Source organism: Orcinus orca, chromosome 5 (assembly GCF_937001465.1).
Source record: "Orcinus orca chromosome 5, mOrcOrc1.1, whole genome shotgun sequence".
Lineage (NCBI taxonomy): Eukaryota > Metazoa > Chordata > Mammalia > Artiodactyla > Delphinidae > Orcinus > Orcinus orca.
In genome coordinates, this window is record NC_064563.1 from 89,103,563 (window position 1) to 89,128,704 (window position 25,142).

General features: G+C 44.9%; 2 protein-coding genes across 12 annotated transcripts in view; one reads left to right on the plus strand and one right to left on the minus strand.

Moving 5' to 3' along the window:
- Positions 1–11,666, plus strand: part of CCDC191 (coiled-coil domain containing 191) — a 102,815-nt gene extending 91,149 nt beyond the window's left edge. For 3 of the 4 annotated variants that reach the window (XM_033432129.2, XM_004272045.4, XM_033432130.2), the window contains one exon: positions 10,444–11,666. In XM_033432129.2, the coding sequence (XP_033288020.2) occupies positions 10,444–10,588 (145 nt within the window). In that variant the 3' untranslated portion in view covers positions 10,589–11,666. Of the gene's footprint in view, positions 1–219; positions 518–10,443 lie in introns of those variants that run through there. The other variant, XM_033432127.2, reaches the window with a different exon arrangement.
- An 866-nt stretch (positions 11,667–12,532) lies between these two features.
- ZDHHC23 (zinc finger DHHC-type palmitoyltransferase 23) lies at positions 12,533–24,727 on the minus strand. Of its 8 annotated transcripts, none has more exons than XM_033432137.2 (6): positions 24,284–24,727; positions 24,001–24,073; positions 23,508–23,677; positions 20,745–21,455; positions 18,991–19,158; positions 12,533–17,138 (listed from the first exon to the last, which is right to left on the minus strand). In XM_033432137.2, exons 3-6 carry the CDS (start codon positions 23,648–23,650, stop codon positions 16,871–16,873), a joined length of 1,290 nt encoding a protein of 429 aa, XP_033288028.2. In that variant the 5' UTR covers positions 23,651–23,677; positions 24,001–24,073; positions 24,284–24,727; the 3' UTR covers positions 12,533–16,870. The 8 variants fall into 8 exon arrangements, with proteins under 8 accessions (XP_033288028.2, XP_033288027.1, XP_033288024.2 ...); XM_033432136.2 differs by having other exon boundaries at positions 20,745–21,519; positions 23,508–23,702; positions 24,284–24,343; XM_033432133.2 differs by having other exon boundaries at positions 23,508–23,702; positions 24,284–24,341.
- Positions 24,728–25,142: the final 415 nt, after the last annotated feature.

The window sequence follows — 25,142 nt, forward strand, 5'->3', positions numbered from 1 at the left end:
GTTAATGTGGTGGGCATAAGCCTCCAGGTTCTGAGGTGTGAAGACTATTGTGAAGGTGTAGAAGTGTCCCTTTTCTCACTATATCAATTCACTTTTGGTTGCTTTGTTTTCATTTGTGTGTATGTGTGTGCGTGTCTGGTTTTTTATAAGTGTTTCTATCTTGTTGCCAGTAGGGTGCCCACCTCCAGCAAAACCTGCTCATCCTTGTTTAATTTACAGGTACTAAAATCTGTGGGCAGAAAACATAAGCAAGTTGATTCTAATTTTGTCTAAAATAAATAGGTAATGAATGAGGGTATTCAGAGGACTTGCCTTTGAAGAAGTGCTCGCATTTGAAACCTCCCTATTCCTCTTTTATAAAATGAGAATAACCGCAGAACCTGTCTTACAGCGTTGTTGTGAGGACTAAACAAGGTAACATAGGACCTCAGTTAATGTACTGCTTGGCCCAAAATAATAGCTATTGTTTTGTTTATTGTCATTGTTAATGTATTACTATTAAATACCCTTTTTGTCCGCCTTTGTTTTCTGTTTCTCAGCTGCCAAAAACAGACCGAGAGATTCACTGGGACAGCTGCCTTATGTGACACAGGGCAGTAAGAGGGCTTTCACACATGCCATCTCATCTGATGGATGAGTATAGGCCAGAGGGGAGGGGGAAGATGTCAGGATTCTCATTTTCAAGCAAAGAAACTGAAGCTATGCTCAGGTCGATGAACTGCCCAAATAACAAATGGTGGAGCCGCTCAGGTCGATGAATTGCCCAAATAACAAGTGGTGGAGCCTGGACTCCAAATCAGGTTTTCTGGCTCCAAATCATCCTCTTCTTGCTAAGTCAGTCTTCTTCCCCATTCTTCTAATTCAATCTCATTTGTAAACTAACATACAATAGTAAGATATGGTCCTATTTAGGGTTTGAAGTTAGTTAGAAAATCAGTGTGTGAATCCATGCATTCAACAAGAAGTAAATTCTCAGCCAGAGTCCACTTGATGGAAGAGCATGGCTGTGACTTCATCTCTCCCCACTCTGCCCCTGTTCACCATGGTCCAGCCCCACTAGCCTCCCACAGTGTTCCTCAGACGGACAATGCTCACGTCTGTGTCACAGCTCTCACGTGACCCAGATCTCACCATTCAGGTTTCCACTCAGATGCACGCCACCTGCCTCCTTTCTCGTCTATCCAATAACCTGCCCTATTGTCTTCACAGCACGTAAGACTCTCTGAAATTGTCATTTACTGTTTATATGTTTATCGTCTCTCCCCATCACATCTTGCGTACAACTGTATTCTCAGCATGACAGAGCCTAGTACATGGGTGTATGATAGATATTTGGTACACAAATAGATGCATTTTATGGCAGGAGTGACACTAATGGATCTTTTAAAAGGAACGTTAACACTTAAAAATTGATATTCAGAGTTCTTAATTTTATTTGAATGAAAGAATATTGTATAGAAAAGCTGTGGGTGAGAAACTGCAGTACCACTGAAAAGATGATTCCTAGTAAGACCATGAAGTTTAATTCTGCATATCTATATCACTTCTAGGTGTATATAATTTGTAATTGGATATAGATTTATAATTTTACAAATCTGGTATTTTTTATATACATGGCGGGACTAAGAGATGTCTCCAGACCTAAGTCTCTCATTGTCAGCAGTTACTGTGTAGTTCTGCAATTAGAGCTCAGCTATGCACTTGGCCAGTTCTTCTCAGCCAAACTAGTACTTCTTATATGTCTGGTATTGCCTTGATACTGTAGTTCTTAACCACTTTGGAATCATAGACCCCTGTGAGGTAGTAATGGAAGTCGCAGACCTGCTCTACAGAAAATGCACATATGCACATTACATACAACTTCACACAAAATGTCAAGGAGTTGGTGGACCTCAGGTGGATAGATACAGGTAGGTAGATAGATGTACATAGGTAGGTAGGTAGGTAGGTAGATAGAGACTACAAATAAGCACCAAACCAGTGATTGTGCCCATGTGCTTTAGGAGTTCAGAGGAAGGAAGATAAATGCAGGCACAAGGACGATCTAGGAAGATTCCCCCAGGGGGCAGAGCATTTCAGTCAGGATAGAACAGTAGGAGCTAAAATGTAGAAGTCAGAAAATGGGAGCGTAGCCAGAAGAAAGTTGTGAACAGCACGTGAGAGTGGGAGATAGGGGTAAGGACTGTGAGTGGGTCATATAGCCGAGTACAGGAAGCTATAAATGGTGGACTGGATGGATGAAAGAAGAAAGCAGATCAAGCAGCTCCACTCCTTGAAGGCTTTTTTAACTGAACAGTAATACCTCCACCAACAAAAAAATCAACATGATCAGAAGCATCAACCAACCATGAGCCATAAAACTAACGGGGACTGAAATGCATTCTAGGGGGGCTTCATTAGAAGGTCATGAAGCCAGAATAAGTACCATCTATGCCTCTATTTGTGAAAATATAAACTTAGCTATTCTTGCCTCTGCCTTTACTCAAGACATGCCCTCTTCTAGGAATGCCTTTTCTTTGCCTAGGAGGGATCAAGATGGCGGAGCAGGAGGACATGGAGCTCACCTCTCCCCACAAGCACATCAAAAATACGTCTACGGGCTTCCCTGGTGGCGCAGTGGTTGGGGGTCCGCCTGCCGATGCAGGGGACACGGGTTCGTGCCCCGGTGGGAACGATCCCACATGCCGCAGAGCGGCTGGGCCCGTGAGCCATGGCCACTGAGCCTGTGCATCCGGAGCCTGTGCTCCGCAACGGGAGAGGCCACAACAGTGAGAGGCCCGCGTACCGCAAAAAAAAAAAAAAAAAAGTCTACATATGGAACAATTGTCACAGAAAACTAACTAGAAACTGGCAGAAGAACTCTGTACAACCAAAGCTGCAAGAAAGATCTCCGCTTAACCGGGTGGGGCAGAAAAAAGGCATCAGATTGGGACCTGTGTCCCTGGGAGGGATCTGAAAGGAGAAGGTCCACATGGGCAGACCCTTACCCTGGGGAGTGAGCAGGCCAAGCCACAGTCTGAGTGTTCAGTCCTGGGACCCTGAACGGAGGAGACAAGCCCCTTTGGCTGCTGGGAGAACTGCTGGGACAGATAGAAGAGCTGCAGAAGCCTAACTCGACTCACAAGGAGTGCACACAAGTTGGCTTGCAACAGCCAGGGCAGAGAGAGCCTTGCACTGGTGGCTGCTGCCTCACCAGAATCCCTAACCCAAACGGGGCAAACACCCCTGCTCAGTTCACTCCACACCACAGTCTGGTGTGAGATCAGGGTCAACCGGGCCATAGGAAAAGACTCAGTCTAGCTACCCAGAGACAGCCCCGGGGGGGCCTGGGTTTTGATCTAGGTGGGGTGGCAGCAGCCACTGTCAGCGGGCACTCGGGCAGCACCCCAGGAGCAGGCAGTGGTTCATACCCCAGCTGAGCAAACACTCCCCACCCCCATCCACACTGCAGCTTGGTGCAGGATCTGGGGCAGACAGGCCCAGGGAGAAGGCTTGACCTAGCTGCTCAGAGACAGCCCTGGGGGACTGGGCTGTGATCCAGGTGGGGCACCGGCGACCACTGTCAGAGCTCGTTCCAGCAGCACCACAGGAGCACCCGGCCCCGCCCACCCCACAGCACAGCTCAATGCTGGGTCTGGGGGAGATCGGTCCTATAAGAAGGCTGCCACAGAGGCAGCCCAGATCTCAGGCGGCAGCACAGCCACCTCAGTCCCCGCAGCCACAGTGCCCTGACCCCCAGCCCCAGCCTAGCAAATGCCCCGGCCCTGCCCACTCCACACCACAGCCTTGCACTCGATCTGGGACAAACACAGCAGGGGAAGAGATGTGACCCTGGGCTGTGTCTGAGCAGAGCTGACGTCACCTACTTAGGCGGCACATTGGTGCTCTGTAAGTGCACGAGCCCCAGTTCCTTCAGCCCTCCCCACCTTTGGGGCGGAGCATGCACTCAAGGGTAATGGAGCCTGATCAAGCCTGACCCTCAGAGCTTCTGCTGCAACAACTGGGAACCTGACAAGGTGGTGACTGCCACTGAGCAGAGAGGAAGTCCTGCCTCACACCCTGCACAGGATTTAGATCCCCCAACACCAACCACACCCCTATCAGAGTGACAACGGCCAGTACACCCTGAGGACAGACATGGCTGGTGTCCATATCAAAACCAGCCCTCACACCAAAAACATTGGACATACACAGTCTACACAGGGATGCTCTCACATAGAAACACTCCTTCAAGACCAAAATAGATAACTGTTTCTCCTAAATTCATGGAGACAGAGAAACTTAACTAAAATGAAAAGCAGAGGAACTACTCCCAATTAAAAGAGCAAGAGAAATCCCCTAAAATAAAAAATAATGAAACAGAGCTCACCAGTCTACCAGAACTCGAGTTCAAAAAGGTAATAATCAAAATGCTAACTGAATTAAGAAAGATTATCAATATAAACACAGATCACTGTAACAAGGAACTAGAAACTAAAAAAATGAACCAAAGATAATTCAATTTCCAAGATAAAAAGCAATCTGGAAGCAATGGATAGCTGACTGAATGATGCAGATGAACAAATAAGTGATCTGGAAGACAGAATAATGGAAATCACCCAATCAGAACAGCAGACCACTATGGAGAACAGTACGGAGGTTCCTTAAAAAACTAAAAATAGAACTACCATATGACCCAGCAATCCCACTACTGGGCATATGCCCTGAGAAAACCATAATTCAAAAAGAGTCATGTACCACAATGTCCACTGCAGCTGTATTTACGATAGTCAGGACATGGAAGCAACCTAAGTGTCCATCGACAGACGAATGGATAAAGAAGATGTGCACATATATACAATGGAATATTACTCAGCCATAAAAAGAAATGAAATTGAGTTATTTGTAGTGAGGTGGTTGGACCTAGAGACTGTCATAAGAGTGAAGTAAGTCAGAAAGAGAAAAACAAATACTGTATGCTAACACATATATATGGAATAAAAAAAAAAAAGTGGTTCTGAAGAACCTAGGGGCAGGACAGGAATAAAGATGCAGCTGTAGAGAATGGACCTGAGGACACAGGGAGGGGGAAGGGTAAGCTGGGACAAAGTGAGAGAGTGGCATGGACATATATACATTATCTAATGTAAAATAGATATCTAGTGGGAAGCAGCTGCATAGCACAGGGAGGTCAGTTCAGTGCTTTGTGTCCACCTAGAGGGGTGGGATAGGGAGGGTGGGAGGGAGACACAAGAGGGAGGAGATATGGGGATATATGTATATCTATAGCTGATTCACTTTGTTATACAGCAGAAACTAACACACCATTGTAAAGCAATTATACTCCAACAAAGATGTTAAATAATAATAATAATACTTATTGGGCAGGCCAAAAAGTACCTTCAGTTTTTTAAGTAAAAATAAAAGACACATTTTTCATTTTCACCCAGAACTTTATTGAACAACATATTCACCCTTTTGTTCCACTACCTCCTACCATTTTTCAGGCAACTTCATAATTCCATCTTCCCAAAACTTTTTATCTTTTTTGAGCAAAGAACTGTTCCAGGTGCCTTTTACAGTCTTCCAGGGAACTGAAATTTTTTCCATTAAGAGAATTTTGTAAAGACCAAAATAAATGGAAATCCGAAGGTGCAATGTCTGCTGAATATGGCAGATGAATCAGAACTTCCCAGCCAAGCTGCAACAGTTTTTGCCAGGTCATCAAAGAAACATGTGGTCTTGCGTTATCCTGATGGAAGATTATGCGTTTTCTTTTGACTAATTCTGGATGCTTTTTGTTGAGTGCTGCTTTCAGTTGGTCTGATTGGGAGCAGAACTTGTTGGAATTAATCGTTTGGTTTTCCGGAAGGAGCTCATAATAGAGGACTCCCTTCCAATCCCACCATATACACAACATCACCTTCTCTGGATGAAAGCCAGCTTTTGGTGTGGTTGGTGGCGGTTCATTTCACATTGTTGTACAGTATCCACTTTTCATCGCCCGTCACAATTTGTTTTAAAAACGGAACGTTTTCATTACATTTCAGTAGAGAATATCACGTGGAAACGTGGTCAGGAAGGTTTTTTTTCACTTAACTTATGTGGAATCCAAACATCAAAGCAATGAACGAAACCAAGCTGGGGCAAATGATTTTCAACACTTGATTTGGATATTTTGAGTATGTCAGCTCTCTCCCGCGTGGTATAGCATTGATTGTTCTTAATTATTGTTTCGATTTGATTGCTATCAACTTCAACTGGTCTACCCAACCGTGGAGCAATAGCCAGCGAGAAATCTCCAGCAGGAAACCTCACCACTTTTGACACATTCGACCAGTCACAGCACCTTCTCCATACACTGCACAAATCTTTTTGTGCATTTCAGTTGCTTTTTTACCTTTCTTGAAATAATAAAGCATAAAATGCCAAAAATGTTGTTTTTCTTCCATCTTTCATATTAAAATGGCTACATAAAAATTCACCAATTTTTATGTCTTTTTTTAAATGCATGCTGATATGACAGCTGTCACATACAATCTAACAAAATTGTTTCGAATGAAGTTAAAGACAAGTAAGTACTACTAGAGCCATCTTATGGAAAAAACCAAACGAACCTATTGGCCCACCCACTAAAATGGCAAAAGTTAAAGAGAGGATTCTAAAGGCAGCAAGAGAAAAACAAAGAGTTATTTACAAGGGAACCCTCATAACGCTATCAGCTGATTTCTCTGCAGAAACTCTGTAGGCCAGAAGGAAGTGGCGTGATATATTCAACATTCTGAAAGGGAAAAACCTGCAACCTAGGATGCTCTATCCAGCAGGATTATCATTTAGAATAGAAGAAGAGATAAAGAATTTCTCAAACAGGCAAAAACTAAAAGAATTCAGCAATACCAAACCTAACCTAAAAGAAAGGTTGAAGGGTCTTCCTTAAATGGAAAGAAGAATCCATAGGAAAGGGAAAATCCCAATAGGAAGAGCAAATATATAGTTAAGGACTGAAGATCATTCAAATAAGCCAGTACATAGATTAAAAAACAATGAAAAAATTATAAGAGATTATAATTACAGTAAACAATAAAAGGATAAGCATGAAGATGTAAAGTAGGACATCGAAATCACAAAACGTGGGGGAGGAGAGTATAAAAATGTAGATATCTTTTAGAATGTGTTTGAACTTGAATGACCATCAGTTTAAAGCAAGTAGACGTATTTATGGGTCAACATACTTTAATTCCATGTTAACCACAAATAAAAAACATACAATAGATTCACAAAAAGAAAGGAATCAAGCATATACTACAAAAGAAAATCATCAAACTACAAAAGTAAAAGCAAGAAGAAGAAATGAACAAAGAAGAACTAGAAAAACAATTGGAAAACAAGGATTAAAATGGCAATAAGTACATACGTATCAATAATTAATTTAAATGCTGATAGACTAAATGCTCTGATCAAAAGACACAGAGTGACAAACTGGATAAACAACCAAGAACCTGCAATATGCTGCCTAAAAAGAAACTCACTTCAGGGCAAAAGACACAGACTGAAAGTAAGGGCAGCAAATGGAAACAAGAAAGTGGGGGTAGCAATACTCATATCAGACAAAATAGAGAACTTGGATTCATTCCAGGGTCACAAGGATGGTTCAGCATATGCAAATCAATCAATGTGATACACCACATTACCAAAAGGAACAACAAACCACATCATCTCAATAGATGCAGAAAAAGCATTAACAAAATTCAACATCCATTCGTGATAGAAACTCTCACCAAAGTGGGTACAGAGGGAACATATCTCAACACAATAAAGGCCACTTATGACAAATCCACAGCCAATACAATACTCAACAGTGAAAAGCTGAAAGCCTTCCCACTAAATTCAGGAACAAGACAAGGATGCTCACTCTCACCACTTCTATCCAACACAGTATTGGAAGTCCTAGCCACAGCAATCAGACAAGAAAAATAAATAAAAGGTATCCACATTGGAGGGGAAGGGGTAAAAGTGTCACTATTTGCAGATGACATGATACTCTATATAGAGAACCCTAAGTCTCCACACAAAACTATTAGAACTAATAAATGAATTCAGCAAGGTAGCAGGATACAAAATTAATATACAGAAGTCTGTTGCATTTCTTTACACTAATAATGAAATACCAGAAAGTTTAAAAACTATCCCATTTAAAATCACATCAAGGGACTTCCCTGGTGGTCCAGTGGTAAAGAATCCGCTTTCCAACGAAGGGGACGTGGGTTCGATCCCTGGTCAGGGAATTAAGATCCCACGTGCTGAGGGGCAGCTAAGCCCATACACCACAACTACTGAGCCCGCGTGCTGCAAACTACAGAGCCCACGCACTCTGGAACCCGCGTGCCACAACTAGAGAGAAGACTGTGTGCCACAACGAAAGACCCCACATGCCGCAACAAAGATCCTGCATGCCAAAACTAAGACTCAGTGCAGCCAGAAAAGACCCAACGCAGCCAAAAAAGACCCAATGCAGCCAAAAAATAATAATAAAAATAAATAAATAAAATAAAATCGCATCAAAAAATAAAATATGTAGGAACAAAATTATCCAAGGAGGTGAAAGACCTACATGCTGAAAAGTACAAAACATTGATAAAGGAAACTGAAGATGACTCAAGGAAATGGAAAGCTATCCTGTGCTCTTGGATTGGAAGAATTAACATTGTTAAAATGGCCACACTATCCAAAGCAATCTACAGATTTAATGTGATCCCTATTAAAATACCCATGACATTTTTTACAGAAGTAGAATAATACTAAAATTTATATGGAACCACAGAAGACCCAGAATTGCCAGAGCAATTTTGAGAAAAATGAACAAAGCTGGAGGTATAACCCTCGCAGACTTCAGACAATACTACAAAGCTACAGTAATCAAAACAATGTAGTATTGGCACAAAAAACAGACTTACAGATCAATGGAACACAATAGAGAGCTCAGAAACAAACCCATGCACCTATAGTCAATTAATCTACAACAAAGGAGGCAAGAATATACAATGGAGAAAAGACAGTCTCTTCAACAAATGGTGTTGGGAAAGCTGGACAGCTACATGTAAATCAATGAAATTAGAACATTCCCTCACACTGTATACAAAAGTAAACTCAAAATGGTTTAAAGGCCTAAAGGTAAGACATGACACCATGAAACCTCCTAGAAGAGAACACAGGCAAAACATTCTTTGACATAAATCGTAGCAAAGTTTTCTTAGATCAGTTTCCCAAGGCAAAAGAAATAAAAGCAAAAATTAACCAATGGGAACTAATCAAACTTAAAAGCTTTTGCACAGCAAGGGAAACCATCAACAAAACAAAAAGACAATGGACAGAATGGGAGAAAATATTTGAAAATGATGTGACCGACAAGGGCATAATATCCAAAACAACCAGCTCATGCAACTCAATAAGAGAAAAAACAAAACAACCCAATCCAAAAAAGGGCAGAAGACCTAAATAGACGTTTTTCCAAAGAAGACATACAGATGCCCAACAGGCACATGAAGAGACGCTCAGCATCGCTAATTATTAGAGAAATGCAAATCAAAGCTACAAGATGTCACCTCACACTAGTCAGAATGACTATCATGAAAAAGTCTACAAATAATAAATGCTGGTGAGGGTGTGGAAAAAAGAGAACCGTTGTACACTGTCGGTGGGAATGTAAATTGGTGCATCCACTATGGAGAACAGTATGGAGGTTCCTTATGAAACTAAAGATACAGCTACCATATAATCCTGCAATCCCACTCCAGAAAAAAATGAAAATTCTAATTCAAAAAGATACATACATCCCAATGTTCATAGCAGCAATGTTCGTAATTTACAAAGCCAAGACATGGAAGCAGCCCAAATGCCCATCAGCAGACAACTGGCTTAATATTTTTTTCCTCAACTAAAATTCAAGACCATTGTTGGAGGTGAGGTTACCAGTGGGCTTTTTAAACAATTCACGTCCAAGCACCAGGACCTTGATGCTAATAACTGTGGCATGTGCTGCACGTGCTGCACGTGCTTTCCCAGCATCTCTACCTCCAGGACTTTGGCTGCTGGAGCCCTTGTTCCACTAGCCCTGCCTCACACACAAGGTGCAGGCTGTGGTCAGACCCCCTGAGGAGTACATCTCATGGCCTGCACTCAGAGGCCACCAGGTGCTCTGCTCAGATGTCACCTTCTCACAGAGGGTGACCTGTGATGGAAGACCACCTGATGCAAGAGAAAAATAACCCATTAGTCACTTCCAGCCTCTTTTGCTGCTTTATTTTCTTTGCAGCATTCTTACTGTCTGAATCCCAATTGTGATTTCCATACCTTTCCTATAACATTTTATTCACATAAGGATTACTTTTGTAAAGTTTGCAATTCAGTTAGATGGAAAGTCAACTTTTCTGTCGTATTTCACTTTTTTCCTTTTTATTCTTAAAGGAGGATTCTCTGGATCACATTTCAGACATGGAAGAAGTTTGCAAAATTTACGAAAGAGGAAAGAGGAAAAGAAGAAAGGCGAGAGCAGCTCCGTAGGAAGGTAGCTGAAATTCTTCCAGACTTCCAGATGCTCACACCGCTGTGACTCAGGTGTACAGCAATCAGATGCTCGGCCCGTGGGTAAGGAGTCCTTGGTGTGCCAGTGGCCACAGCCCAGTGCAGTGCTTGCAATGGGAATCTCCATCAGTCCGTGTGTGTGTGTGTGTGTGTGTGTGATCTCCACCCACCCACATATGCGCGCATATATCTGGTTTATGTTCTGTCACGTACTTCTTGGATCAACGACATTATTTTGTGAATTTGTATTCCCTTCTTTGATATCTCCTAGGTTGCTAATCAGTCCACTAATGCATTTATCACAGCAGGATCATCCAAAGGAACAGTCTAGAGCTCTGCTGTTCAGATGTACCCTATGTATTTTTAGGATCATAAACTTTAAAAAGGACAAGTGTTTGCTTGCCTGAGACTGTGAAGAAAAATATGTCCTTATAGCTTAATGTGAACTGTTGACAAATGTAACTTTAATTAAATAGAAATTAAAAGTAGTGGGCACTTAGAAAAGGAGGGCCAGTCATCTGGTACCTTAGCATCAGCAACAGGCATCCTGCCAGACCCTGTCCTTTTTGCCCACCTGATGGAAAACCGTGGATCAAAAGGCATCCTAGGCAGCTGCTGCAAAGGGTAGCAGTGTATCCTGATTCCAGAGAATCCGGAGCACCAGAGATACTTCTCCTCAGTGCACTTTGCTAAGCATGAAGGGAAGTCCAAAAGCTAAAGGCTCTATCAAAGGCAGTCCAGCAATTTGTTCAAGTGTCTGCTTGTGCTCCCAACTGCAACTTCTACATAACACACTCGATCAGTCTTCCGGTCCTCAGCTCAGTTTGCTCTGTGTATCAAGGTCCTTATCTTGAATTCAAAGAATGTTTTAATGTTCAAGATGCTAAAGAATATAAAGACTGACAAGACACTACTGTGAATTGTCTGAGAGAGTTGCCTGCTAGAAAAAAAGTTTTCGTTACAAAACACATGCTCATTACAACCAATTCAGGCAGTAAATGCACACAGTAAAACGAGACAGTCCCTTGCAGCCCTGAGGTAACTACTATTATTGGATAAGCTGAAACTTTGACTTGGTAAAATAAAACTGTGTGTCGTTCAATAAATTCTGTTATTGCCTCTTACTTCCTAGAAGGGATATCTAGCTACACCACCTGCAAAATCACATATCCTTTTTCTGTAGAAAATGTATTATGATTTACTCAGATATGACCAAACATACCATATTGAACTTTATTTCTTCCACAATGTCCCCGTTCCCACTCATCTTTTCCTTTAATATGATTATGAAGTCATATCTAAAAACTCTTTTTAAGACTAATGGCCACTAAAGAAATGCGACTAAAAGTAACTCACAGTTAACCTCTTCTCATCTAAATCACTATCTGTCTTTACTTATCAATAGCACAGTTATAGAATATTGGCCGGTATCAGCCCCCAGAAATAAAATATCAATTTTATTTTAATGCCAAGCCAGTAGATAAGGAAGGGTGACTACCTCAAGTGAACCTGCCAGGGGCCTAAATAAATCCCATAAAGCTTAAGTTTCCTCTCTTAAGCTTTATTTCACCTCAAGCATCAATTAGAGATTGAGTCTTCAGCAGCCCATATTCTCATTGGGCCAGCGAGGACTTTTTAATCTACTTATAGAACCTTCTAAAGAGACACCGGGAAAGAACTTAGAAAATGACCTCCTTAGTAAGTGACTTAGTAAATGACCTAACGTTTCTTGCTGCGCTCTCTTAAAGATATGATTTAAAGTGTTACTGCTGACAAAATGCCCAAATAAGCAGTATCCCCGGCCTACAAAACCAGAAAAGTAACCACAAGGAAAAGAATAGTTTAAACCGGCTAGGGACGGTTTAAGTCCACAGGATGGGGACATCTAGGTAGCCAAAGAGGCAGCCCAGGTCTAATGCACGCTTTTCTTAAAGCAAAAGAGTTCAGGAGACACACCAAGAAACAACAACGATTTTCCTTAAAGAAAGCACTTTATTTTCCATTTAAACAACTTGGTCACAGTACGTTATTTCACATAAATGGCAGTAATTTTTAAAATCTCCACTTAAAAGGCCTTGTGTCTGAGTCTGAGGTGATAAGAGGATATGAATACAAGTATAAAAACAGTGCAAAACGTTTAGCCCGCAGCGTCCAGTGTTGGCTTCACAAGTCCCCTTTAACGTTGCTGAATCAGTTACGTTAAATTTAATATTAAATAAATTTTCCTGGGTTTCCTCTAGTCTAACATCAGACCCAGAAACGTAATCAGATGAAAAGGCTCAGAGGCCCCAACAACTCCAACCGGCCAATCACCTAGACCACAGGATCGCGACAAGCTGAGCTCTGTAACCCGGCATCTTGTCAGGGGCACCATGTGAAGAAATAGAGGATTTTAGTTGCATCGATAACTAGAATAGACTAGCTCTGCTTTTAAAGGTTTGCTTTTAAAGTATGAGTTTTCTAGAAGTTAATGGTGCCATCGGGAAGGCTAGCTAGGGGCGTCACAAGCCCATCTCGGAAACAGTCACAACCTCTAAGGAATGTGTCTCCACTAAACCATTCAGTCTCTGGCCTGCTGCTGATACTACAGTGAAACCCTTAGTGCCAACTGAAGTGGGGATAACTGTCCATTAGAAACAGGATTAAATGTAGCTGATTTTGCAAAACGTTTATATTAATCACAACAAACATCCACAAGAGCATACCGCATTTTATTCAGCGATCAGTTAAGCATGGCTCTCGTTCTCCCCCTGCATCACCTTGGCGATGTGTAATACAGAATGGCATACTTGTCAAGCTGCTGATGAGAAAACCAGATTCCAAACAGGTGCCTCAAACAAAAGTCTCTATCATCCATTGCTTGTTTGAGGAACTGCTCCTTTTTAAAATGCAGGGTACCAAAATATAGCTAAAAATGAAGTCGTATAAACCTGCTGACCGGGACGCTTAAACCTCACAGAACCTTAACTTTCAAACATCCTGGTTAAAACTGTGCTTCTAGATGTCATATTTTTGCTTAGTTGCGTTTTATAATAAAAAGCTAATGTCCTACCCAAAGGAAACAGTCTATTAAGCAGATGGTCACTATTACAGAGAACCTTACCAGCATTGTGTTTTCTGGCAGTGGAAGATTCTATTATAGAAAATTTTCTCTTGCTAAAAATTTTAGAAGTACCAAGGACTGTTGCATAAGAGAAAGTTTGTAGCAGTCTTTCTGCTAGGCAGATGGTACGGTGGAAGACAACATTTACTTCATTCACCAAAGGAGACCACCGGTACTTGGAGAGCAAAGAGTTACAGGATCCTAAAAACAGACACGCAGGTGGCTGACGTGAGAGGAGCAGCCCAGCGTCCCCAGAACACGCTTCAGGCTTGATTAGGCAGCATCAGAGGAGCCCACCAAAGGGCCGCTGTCAGGGGTCAGTTCACCTTAGGTGTGCCCAGCTATAGTCACAAAGTACTCTTTGGGTGGCGTAAGAAACATTTCTAAATACTGAAGGATTTTCTCCCTTCGTGCAATCCTGATTCTCAACTATTTCTCCCTCACATCTTTCAAGTGGACCCATTTCTCTCCCCCGGGAAGAGTGTACAGTGGCATGACAGTAATGTAAGTGGTCAGACTACAGCAGATCATTTACTCAACTCCACATCCAGTATGTTTAACAGAAACTGAGGATGTGGGGTGAAAGGGGGGGACGCACTTATTTGAAATACGTCGGGGCGGGCCTGCTCCTACGGCCAAGAAACTGTGGTTACGGGTCCGCAGGGCAATCCTCCCAGCCGCCGCCACCACTTGCGCCTGGGACTCATTTGTTCCCAGAGGCCTTGTCCTTTAAAAGGACGAAATCCCTCAAATAGCTCCAGACCCTAAAAAGGGTTGAAAGTCAGGAGTAGAGACCAAGGATATCCCAGAGACCACAGAAACTGCTCACATATATAGCGCCTTGGTGCAAATACTTCAGTAGGCTTTTACCTCCGCAGAACCACGGAGCTTTCCAAAGGGTTGAGCTTTCTTCTGTAAACTGCCAACCATGAACTTCTCAACTTCAAACAAGCACCTGAATTCCAATCAGCCAGAATAATATACCAGGAGTTCTTATCTGAGTGAGGGAAACAGTGAGTTGCCCCATCCAGGTAACCCTGTTAGGGGTGCACTGTTACAAGGATGACGGTCATTCCTAATTCTCCCAGATGACTCTGGTCTTTAAGGTACTCCTCAGCTTCAGTGCATCATATTTTGATTGTGGTTAAAGATTTGGCAAGAGGCCAAGATTACTGACTATATTAACATTTCTATGAATTTTATTATCAATCGCTAGACAATCAGAGTTGGCTATACATCTGGCATTCAAGAGACTACAAGCAGAGATTTCTGGCCACATGTGCTGTCCTTGACATCATTACTCTCTCTCTCTCTCACCTCCAACCCACACAAAGAGGAATTCGTTACATCACCTCCAATGTTAATTGCAAATAAATGCTTGATTCTGGACCAGGGACAGGGTACCACTGTACACACCACAGACTCTGCTAACATCCCCAGACTTGCTCTTTGGCTCATCCTAGTGGAATACGGAGCCTATCGTTCAGTAAACAATCCATCTCTAGGGAGAGCAACGACAAGCCTGTATAAAAACGTGATGCCTGTCTTAAGGACAGCCTCGATTAACGGCAGGACCAGGGACGGTCCCAGCTGCAGAGGGTGGCAATGCTGTAGAAGTAGCAATATTTCTTCTCGACCTTTATAAACCTCTTGCTACAGCAGCATGCACAGAAGGACTGACTGAAAAAGCTGGCGGTATTTTCCCTATATTAAGCTATTAGCCAAAACAAATGTAAGGGCTCATGAATTCTTTGGGGTTCCAAAAACAAGTATAGGTACAAAACCAAATATTTCAAGAGGGTATTTTTCCCCATGTTAAGTCGCCTCATCTTAATTCTATGCCAGAATCGCTAAATATTTAATCCTTTACACGTTTTCCGTTTTGAGGTAGGATTAAAGAAACAATTTAGGAAGAGCCAGGGAAGAACAGTAATCTATTAATTAGTGGAAACCACATATACCCTGTTTCTTCTCTCCTAGTGAGATGCTTTTATCTTGGGAAAGGTGAATGAGAAGTAATGTGCAAGTTAAGTGGGAAGACGTCAATCAGCCCCTCAAAGAGCTCATGCCAGAATAATGTGAACGCCAGAATACTGGTTTCTGCAACTTGGGGCTATTACTGACAGTGCCTGAATCACTTATATCAACAAGAAAGTCAAGCTCTTGATATTAACCAGCCACCCTACCCACAAAGAGAGTAAAATCTTCCCGATAGGAGTGTCTGTTCTCGTCCAGCCGTTGTCACAAGTGTGCTAGCACCTGACCAGGCAACACGTGGGAAGAGGAAAAAAACACTGATGCCTACTGGAGTTACTTAGAGTAAATCCAAACAGAATAAATCCGTAAGAAATAAGATCAATGTAAGAACTCATCACCTAAACTCATGACCACCGTGCATTACACTAGCAATAATTAGGCTCGTAATTATTATCAACTTTCAAGATCAGATGACAGCGTAAATCCATTTGGTCGTCTTCTACCCTGTTTGTGTAGTTAATGTCTAATACTTCAGAAAGAGAAATCCCCATAACCGTACCATATGGTATTTGGGGATCGTTTTTTCACTCTGAAATGCTGAAAATGGACTGGCTTCAATATTCTGACCTGAAATATTTTTTCCAGCCTTAAGGGTCTCCTAATAATAATTCACACCTCTCTGGTGCTTTAGGTTTTCGTTGTTTTTCAGTGCTTTCCACATACCGCATCCCTCTCGTGACCCTCCCGTGTCCCCCCGCACAACCGCTCTGTGAGGTAGCCAGGGCAGCATCAGTACCCCACTTGACAAATGAACCTGAGACTCAGGGAAGTGACCTGACCGAGGGTCGCATGGCTATTAGGAGTTGAGAGAGGGACTAGAAACTACCCTAATCCAAAGCTCTTTCTCCCATACTAATGGGTGGCAATTGCTTCTATCAGTTTCTGCATTAGCAATCCACATCCTTTTCAACTTCTGGTGACTGAGTTAGTTAATAAGGTGACTGGAAAGGAATGGCTCTACTTTTACTGCTTTGATATAAAAATCCCTTAAATTGTGAAGTCAGAAAAATTCATTTCTTCCCAGTCCAGTGCCTAAACCTGAGCATGGCCCTATAACGCCTTTAAGAAACCGGGGATAAACACAAGCATCCCACGCGTACCGAAGTGTAGGATGCAAGGGAGCCCAGGGAGGAGACGCCCTCCCGCCCCCGGAGCCGTACAGAAGGCACTTCATACTATGTCCTCAGCAGGGTGGTGGAAGGGGTGCGTGCCCAGGGTGGAGAACTGGTGCCAGTTCCGCAGGAAGCCCCGATTGTACTGGCCTGTGTCCACGATGAGCCCGCAGAGCAGCCGGCGCCCCGTCTTCTGTCGAAGGGCCTGCTGCACTTCCCTCTCCGTCACGTTGTAGCTGATGTTTATCAGCTGGATCAGGAAGATGTAGGCCATGCCCCCCATGATGATCACAGAGTACCACACGCAGGTGAAGCACAGAGCTGAGCTGGGAGCAGGAAAAGGCAGGTCAGGGCGGCCAACGCTGCACATTCAGAGAGCTCTCCCCATGGTAACATTTTACACACGTAGTACTTACTCCTAAGGACGCTGGCCCCTTCCCTGATTACCCCAATTGGAAGATACTTTTTTCTCCTCGGAGTGCCAATAAATAACCTGCTTCACTTATGACTCTTAACATGTTCTTATAATTACTGGTGCCTCCTTTTCTAGGATGTGATACTAGAACAGCAGGGACTGTTTTGTGTGTTTCGTGTCCCCCACACAGCCAACAGTGTCTGACACAACCGCAGTCAAGATCTGTTTGTTGCATGAATAATTCCTAAATTGTTCTTAACGCAGAAGAAAACGGAGGCGCCGTGAGATTGCTGTAAACGTCCTCAAGGGAGCTGTGGGTGGGACCGAGCAGCAGTGCTAAGGTTGCTCATCCCTGTTCTTTTCCGTACAAGGCCGACGAGCTCAGGTAAGAGGACAGCTCCCAGCACCAGCAGCCCTGAAGGAGCGCCAGGAGCACCGTCACATTTCAAATCCCACTTTCCAAAACCAAACAGGGTCACACAGGACAAGAAAGCTGCTTCCAGCGCATTAATAAGGCTGTGAGGAGAGGCTGCCGATTAACGTCTGCCAAGTGATTATTTTCAAACATCTGCACGTGAGTTAGAGGGAAATTCATTCAGAATCTTCATCTGTTAAGCTGAAAGGGACCTCAGGGATGATTAAATCGCCACAAAGATGAGGAAAACTGAGGCCCAGTGAGGAGACATGAATCGTGGGTCCATAGCACTGAGAACACAGCAGCAGGACTGTGTTCCTCATTTCATTTACGGGGCCCACAGAAAGCCTAGAAAACTCATGCTTACCAACATACAGACACAACAACCCCCAAGGGCCTCTGCTTTCTTCTCGCTCTTTGTTTTCAAGACACTCCCTGCTTTGTCCACATAGCACCCCTGTGTGGGCCCTTGTCTGTACCAGTCTGTGGACAGATCTCCCCCTCGCCACTGCAGAGCTAGACATTCGTGGGCATTAGAACAGATGGGCCCTCCTCCGCAGGTTAAGTTCCTGTCTTCTCTGTGTTGAGAGTCTTCATAGGTTGTGAAATCCTTCAGTGACTACTATTCTTAGTGGGTTGTGATAAATGTCCTCAAGCAGAGCTTTCGGGGACAGGGTGGGCAGGGGATTGGGCCAAAACTAAAAAGTTCCCGCTTCTGCTACAGCACGGAGATCATCACACTGTATAAATGGGCCCCAACCTAAAAACACTGAAGGAAATTCTGACCTAGATACCACAGTAATCATGAGTGGTGATTAAAAAAAAAAAAAAGTAGAACAGGAAAAAAATCAATGGAGGTTAAATAGAAAAGAAAGGTTACAGAGATTGTAAGCATTTCACGAAAGGGTCGGAAGCGGTAAATTAAGACTGGGCTACAAAGCACCAGAAAACAGCAATAAAGTGAGAATTGCCCCAATAACGAGCGACAAAAGAGACCACATCCATACCCAGAGACTGCTACTTTAGTTATCATTTCAGTTTCACTGTGGCTACCTTGGGCATGCTAGTGGTCGTTTGACTCTGGAGTCCCTGAGTAAGCCTAGTCCTACTTGTAGAGCACTGGTTCCTCACTTTTTAAGGTCAACGTTCCTTGTGACATCACCCAGAAAAATGCACGTATCCACCGCACAACTGTGTGTTGGCAATTTCAGGGATACCCAGCATCCCCAGAACCTGTCCTGTGTTTTGGGTGAGACCCCCTAACCTAGCAGTGAATCACAGCCCCGTACATTCACTGCAAATCCACTCCCGCTTCCGTGGGGCCCCGTATGGGGTATCCATGTCTCACCTGTAATTTGCATAAACTCCAGGGCAATAGAAGAGAGCTGTGAAGACACTTCTATCCGTACAAATGGTGTCCAAGGTCAGCGTTACCCCGTACACCGAGGTGAGGAGGAAGACCAGAAGGGCAAGCATAAATGCTTGATGATTTGATTCTCCGACACAGCTATTTATCCTCCAAACAGCACAGAGGGGGAGAAAACAAACATGTTTTTAAACGTTCTCTAATAGCTCAATAAACAAGAAAGCTTTTAAAACAGAGATAGTGTGAATTTCAGTTATTAAAAAATAAGTTCTCTTGTTTTTCAGTTTTAGGGAATTAAAAACTTGTCTGCTGAGAGATGTAGTCTTATATTCTCCGCTCTCTGCAAGGTGAAATCATATCATTAGCTTAAGGACAAGACTAAGTCAAAAAGCAGAACCTGGCTAACAAATCTTTCTAGGTATTAATAAGTGAAGTCTGTTACCCAAGTCTGTTACCCAGTGTTAAGAGAGTTAACACTGTAATCACCACCATAAGGATAGGATGGTATCAGAGTTATAAAAACTTAAAAATGCTAAATCAGAAGTATTATACAATGTGGGAAAACATGTATTACATACACATATTAATAAAAGATCCCAAGAGGTTAGAAGCACAGTGTGGGGTAGAGAACTCAATAGTATGCAGACTACTTGTCAGGTACAGAGTTCCATGTCATGGCCGTTTGCAGGGCAGGATGACAGGCACGCCGGCATGCTCCAGCAGGCCGAGATCTCACAGGCGAGGCTGTCAGGACCTCTGCAAACCAGCGCTTGTAAATGGGCCACCATGCTGCACACACGCACGCACATACCCAGGTATGCACGATAATAAATGATGAAGACAGAGAAGAGGAAAACCTAAAAATGAAAATACCTGCTTACTCCTAAAGACAAAGCCCCAGAAAAGAGCTGTCCCTGTTCATGAGCCTTGAACTTAAGGTCTGCTCCTGTGTCCTCCAGGGCTGTCTGCACCCTCACCCTGTCCCATGTCCCCTTCTGAGGGGGAGAGTGTGACATGATCAGAAGCCTAGATAAAAGGCATAATTCACTGACCATGACTGCCTGAAGAACAAGTTGCAAACATGCTACTTACAGCATTCATATCTGAATTAATCACGCTCCTTTAGTTTAAGATTTATTCAGTAAAGCTGCAACATTTTCTTTAAAAGTTGCACCGCACATGTTACGGGTGTCCTCAGGTGTCCTCGATTGTCATTGGCCAGGAAAGAGATACCCAAAAAGCCCATCTCTGCACCACTAACCAAATAGGGAGTTATCTGGCAGGGCCTTAAGTCAATAATATCAACTAGAAATCACTGGTAGCATCAAAATGATGACGGATACATGGTCAGAGGATAAGAGTCACCTAAAAGTACAGGAACACTTTCTTGAGCTCTGTGAGCACAGGGGGATGTGCCTATACTACGTCTGATACATTCTTTTTTAAAAAGTCATTCAACTGTAGATACTTCTCTCTTAGAAAGGAGAAGATGAGGGGCAGCTCAAAAGGGAAAGCAGGGGAAAAAAAAAAACACCTTCAGGAAATGACTGAAAAGAACTAAATTTGTGAAGCTCAAAAAACTGATGACTAAGTGGGAACATCATAACAGCCCACAAATATCTCCAAGGTGTAAAGCTGGGAAGGAAATTTGAGGATGGCCCAAAGGAAGAGCAAACCCGGCTAGAGAGTCTCACGTGAATGCACCCTCCGCAAGCCTCCAGATTTTTCCAACATACCAGACGCAGTGATGATCCATCCTCCTCACACAGACGCCGCAGATCCGGCAGTGCCAGGCCCGGGCCGGCCGCACCAGCCGGCACTTGGCGCACCAGTCCTCCTTCCCCGTGGCGGGGCTTCCGGCCAACGTCCTGGGGCAGCCCTTAGGCTCATCCTTGGGCCCGCGGTTGTTGAGACCGCCCGCTGGGTCTGCGCCGGGGAACCCTTTGGGCTTCTCCGGCCCTGTTCTGTTCAGGTATTCGGTGTGGCTGCCGCTTAGAGATCTGTCATCGTTTGCTGGGTTTCTGAGGTAGCCTGGATCCTTCTTGGCTCGGCACAAGGCTAAGAGTATGAGAAGTAACCCGCAGGTAAGCAGAGCCAGCTGAGTGGGCCCTACACGCCCCCTGGGGACGACCTCCTGCAGGAACACGTAGTACATGTAGCCCAGAGAGAACAGTCCGAGGCTCAGGAAAAACAGAGTCTGTTCTTTCCTTCTGTGAGTGAGGTAGTAGTACCACAGAGCCAGCACAGGGAGGGAGGTCAAAACCACCACCCCCAGGAGGAAATGCCACGAAGCCACTCGCAGGAAGACAGGCAGCAGGAAGAGTGGGGGAAGGAGGCTAATGTTAACTTTCCTGGCTCCCCTAAGCCAAGGAATCCGGAGGCGGTCAGAGATCGTATCCATGATCCTTTCGTAGGTCTCGGGCTGCACGGATTTACACGTGATCCATCTGTTCCGAGACAGCACAGAGAAGACACCTCTGACGTGTTTGTTGAATGAAAAACCACTCAACACTGTAGGCCAGACAGCAGGATAAATGATAAAAGATGCCAAAGACCAAGCATTCTACTTCCTTACTATTAAACACGAGCTCTTCAGATTCATGTATAATTTCTTAATACGAATGACAAAAGGTTTAGATATTTAACAGAACTATTTCTCCAGGAAACAAATACACAGGAATACACACGTATTCCACATAAGTCCTGTTCAGACTGGGGTGGGCGTAGAGCCATAAAAATCTCCAAAAAATTCACCATCTAGTTGTGAAGACAACATGGGAATTCAAGAAATATTAGGTAAGTGACAAAGTAGCAAAATCACCCAATGAACTATTACAGTCAAACACGGTAAGGTGTGCTCAGAGGAGAGGACACACTTCTGGGTGGAGTCATCACAGGGGTCTTTGTGGGAAAAAGGGATTTGTGCTCGACCTTGACAGCTGGCTAGTATTCCTGTGGGTGGAGAGGAAGGCAAGAAGGCGTTCCAGTGGAGAGATGCATGTGCAGCACAAAACCTGTCCTGGGCCGGGGGAGTAAACCAGTTCAATAGGGCAGGGGGCTGCATAAGGAAGCGTGGAGGTCAAACTAGTACAAGTCAAATGACTGAGCTTGGTGGACAGGTAGTATTGTTGACTTTTTTTGCATATTAGGCTATTATGGAAAGGAACAGTTTAAGGAAGGATAACATTGGTTTTAGAAATTTAGAATTAAAAAAAATATATAGAATTTTAAAAAATAGGGCTAGACTTGGAAGTGAATGGGAACTAACTATATGGGAGGCATACAGAGCAGCGGGTCTGTAGAAATGCTGGGAGCCCATCTCATCCAGAAGGGTCTGGAGAGAAGAAAACTCAGGGACAGCCCAGGTCTCAAGGGCTGGGAGGGAGGAAGAGTTAGAAGGCCAATGGAAGAGCTGTGGTCTTGAGTGATGGAGGTTACAGAAAACGCATCATTTCTCCATTCATTAGTCCAAAGTGTTCTACTTTCTCAGTATGGATTTTAGACTAAGACTAAAGAACCTACATTTAAAGACACCTGTAAGAGACTATTGACACTGCCAAGGAAGAATTACAAAGGGATTATGGGATACTAGACTACAGTAGTCCCCAAGAACGCTTCTCATGGCGAGATGAACATACCAAGCAGCATACCAAATCAGCAATTGCCACTGCAATGACTTTTTTTAACCAGAAGGAATTATTGATGGGAAAAGCAAGTTTCCACCATCTGTGTTCTCCCCACATTATGCTTTCCATGTGATAATTCTTAAATATATAATTATTTAGAAAATAGATAAAAACCAGGTTATTACTGTTTGGCACAAAATTTTTTCAGTGATATTAGAAATCATCTCTTTGGATAGTTAATTTCCATCACTTGGGATAATGGTGAAAATAAAAGCCAAATACAATAGCATCAATCAGGACTGTGTTGCTGCTCATGCTGAAAACAGCCAGTCCAGGGGAGGCACATGCCTTCTGGCTGGATTTCCTCCCCAGAAACAAGGGGCGAAACCGATTCCAAGAGCAGAAAAATGATTTTTCAACCCTCAAGGCCCTGTGTGGCCAAGTGCAATCCAGTCCCAAGATGTCAGTCTCTGAATGCTGAGACCACTGAGAATTGTAGGAACTTTCTGGTACTAATGTGTTCATTTTAAACTTACAGATTCTCCTGGCCTGCATTTTATTTTTTTTAATGCGTTTAACTTGCCTACTATCCCTTTACCGGCCTGTTCTCTCTGTCACCTCCTCCCTTTAAATGAGAAATAATAATGTCCTAGTAAACTGAGCTGAACAGACAGTTGTGCACTACTGAGTAATAATTCATCTTTATAAAGTCCTCACACTTGTCAAAAAAGACAACTTTCAGTTGGAGATGTGGAAACAGAATGAAGAGCAAATTCTAGTGTTCTAGATGTTCTGGATGGCTAAGCTGAAAGTATACATGGTAGTTCTCAAAAGGGCCGGAGGGATCAGCATCTAGAAACACACAGCTCTTACCTATCACACCCTTCATCCAGATCTTGGCAATCACACAAACAAGCAGCCACGTGGTTCTTTTCCCCATTTCGATCTAGGTACTCGCAGCAGCACAGGGGCTCCAGTTCAGGTTCTTCCGCTTTGTTTTTCTTTCCTAGCTTCATACTGCCCTTCTTGGTAATGATTTCCACCTGTCACCATGAGGCATAAGAAGCCCTCAGGAAGTAAAGTGGAAAGAACACAACTCACATCTTGTAAGCACATCCAAGCCTATACCTGATTAACCACCAACGCCTGAGAAATCAAAAATGAGAAGAAGGGGAGGTGGTCCCCTTTTCATCAGGCTTTACTGGCTCGGCGTGGCCAGACACAAAGCTCTAGGGCTCTAAGGGCTCCAAGCGCCTTCACCGCCAGGTCCCCATCCAGGACAGGCGCCGCCTGGGCGCTAGCCGTTCCCATGACGACAGCCTACTACGCGGCCCGGGACAGCCGGGGCATGGGTGGCTGCACTCACCTGCGGGTGCGGGCTGGGTAGGGCCGGGCTGTCCCCGCCCGAAGCCAGGGTGAGGGTGGAAACACCCTCGGAGCTGCGGGTGGAGACAAAGCATGTATCCGCTGGGGCCGACTACCCGGCTCCGGAGAGGCCACCCGGCGCCCGGGCAGCGCTCAGGGTCGCCGTCCAGACCCACTTCTCCGCCGCGAGGTGGGCGCGCCTCTCCCGCCCCGGCCAATCGTGAGGACGTGGGTGGGCCGAGAACACCGCCCAGCCCGAAGAATGACCTTGGGAGGGAAGTTACCTGCGCTCCCGGGCCGAGGTGCGGCTGCAGTCAAAGAGGCCGAGGCGGAGAGGAGAAGGGTCGGCTCCTCCCGAGGCGCGGACGCGTCTGCCTATCTCTGCTCCACGGGGCTCCCGACGCGATGGCTGGAGTCTCAGGGACCCCGGCTCCGTTCTCCGCCGCGCCCTCTCCGCCGCCGCCCACCTGTGACCACAGCGGGCCGCCGCTGGGGCGGTGCGCCCGCCTCCCGCAGTGCCCCCAGCCAACTCCCGCCGTGTCCCCCGCCGCCCCACGGCCGGCCCGGCTGAGCGCGGCAAGTCCGCGAGCTTCCGGGTGCCCCGCCCCCGTCGCCGGGCATCCCCCGCCCGCACGTGCGGAGCCCTCCGGCGAGGCCCCTCCCCCGGCCGGCGGCCCTGGCGCCCGGGGGAGCGGAGGAGCGAAGGCCGGGCTCCTGCAGCGGGTCCAGGTTAGGCGCCGGGCTGATCCCCACCTCCGCCCCGCTCCGCCCCAGAGGCGGCAGCCCGGACCCCGCCCGGACACGCGGGTGCCAGCGGGAGGCGCGTGGGGGCAGCCTCCCGAGCCTTCGGCGGCGGGGCGGAGGGGGGGGGGGGGTTCGGCGAAGGCGGAAATACGGGAAACCTGGACCCCTGAGAGTTTCCTAAATACATGAGACCCGTGGGTCGGCAGGTCTTCGTTCAGACGCCAGCAACAGGCGTTGGGGGAGATCTCCACGGCAAAATGTTACCGACGTACCGCCCCCAAATTCGCTAACCTTCTCTTAAAGGCCCAGGTCACTGTCCCTGATCTGTTAATTATCCAACTTGTTCATTTTCATGATTTCTGGCCATCTCTTCATGAGACCAGCAGGCCTATCTAGTAC

Bases quoted from the DNA above. Each gene is read 5' to 3' on its own strand.
- ZDHHC23 (XM_033432137.2), bottom strand. From the start codon at position 23,650: ATGAAGCTAGGAAAGAAAAACAAAGCGGAAGAACCTGAACTGGAGCCC. The intron at 21,456-23,507 runs GTAAGAGCTGTG...GTCTCGGAACAG, and splicing joins CTGGATGAAGGGTGTGATAG to ATGGATCACGTGTAAATCCG. The intron at 19,159-20,744 runs GTATGTTGGAAA...TGCTGTTTGGAG, and splicing joins ATGGATCATCACTGCGTCTG to GATAAATAGCTGTGTCGGAG.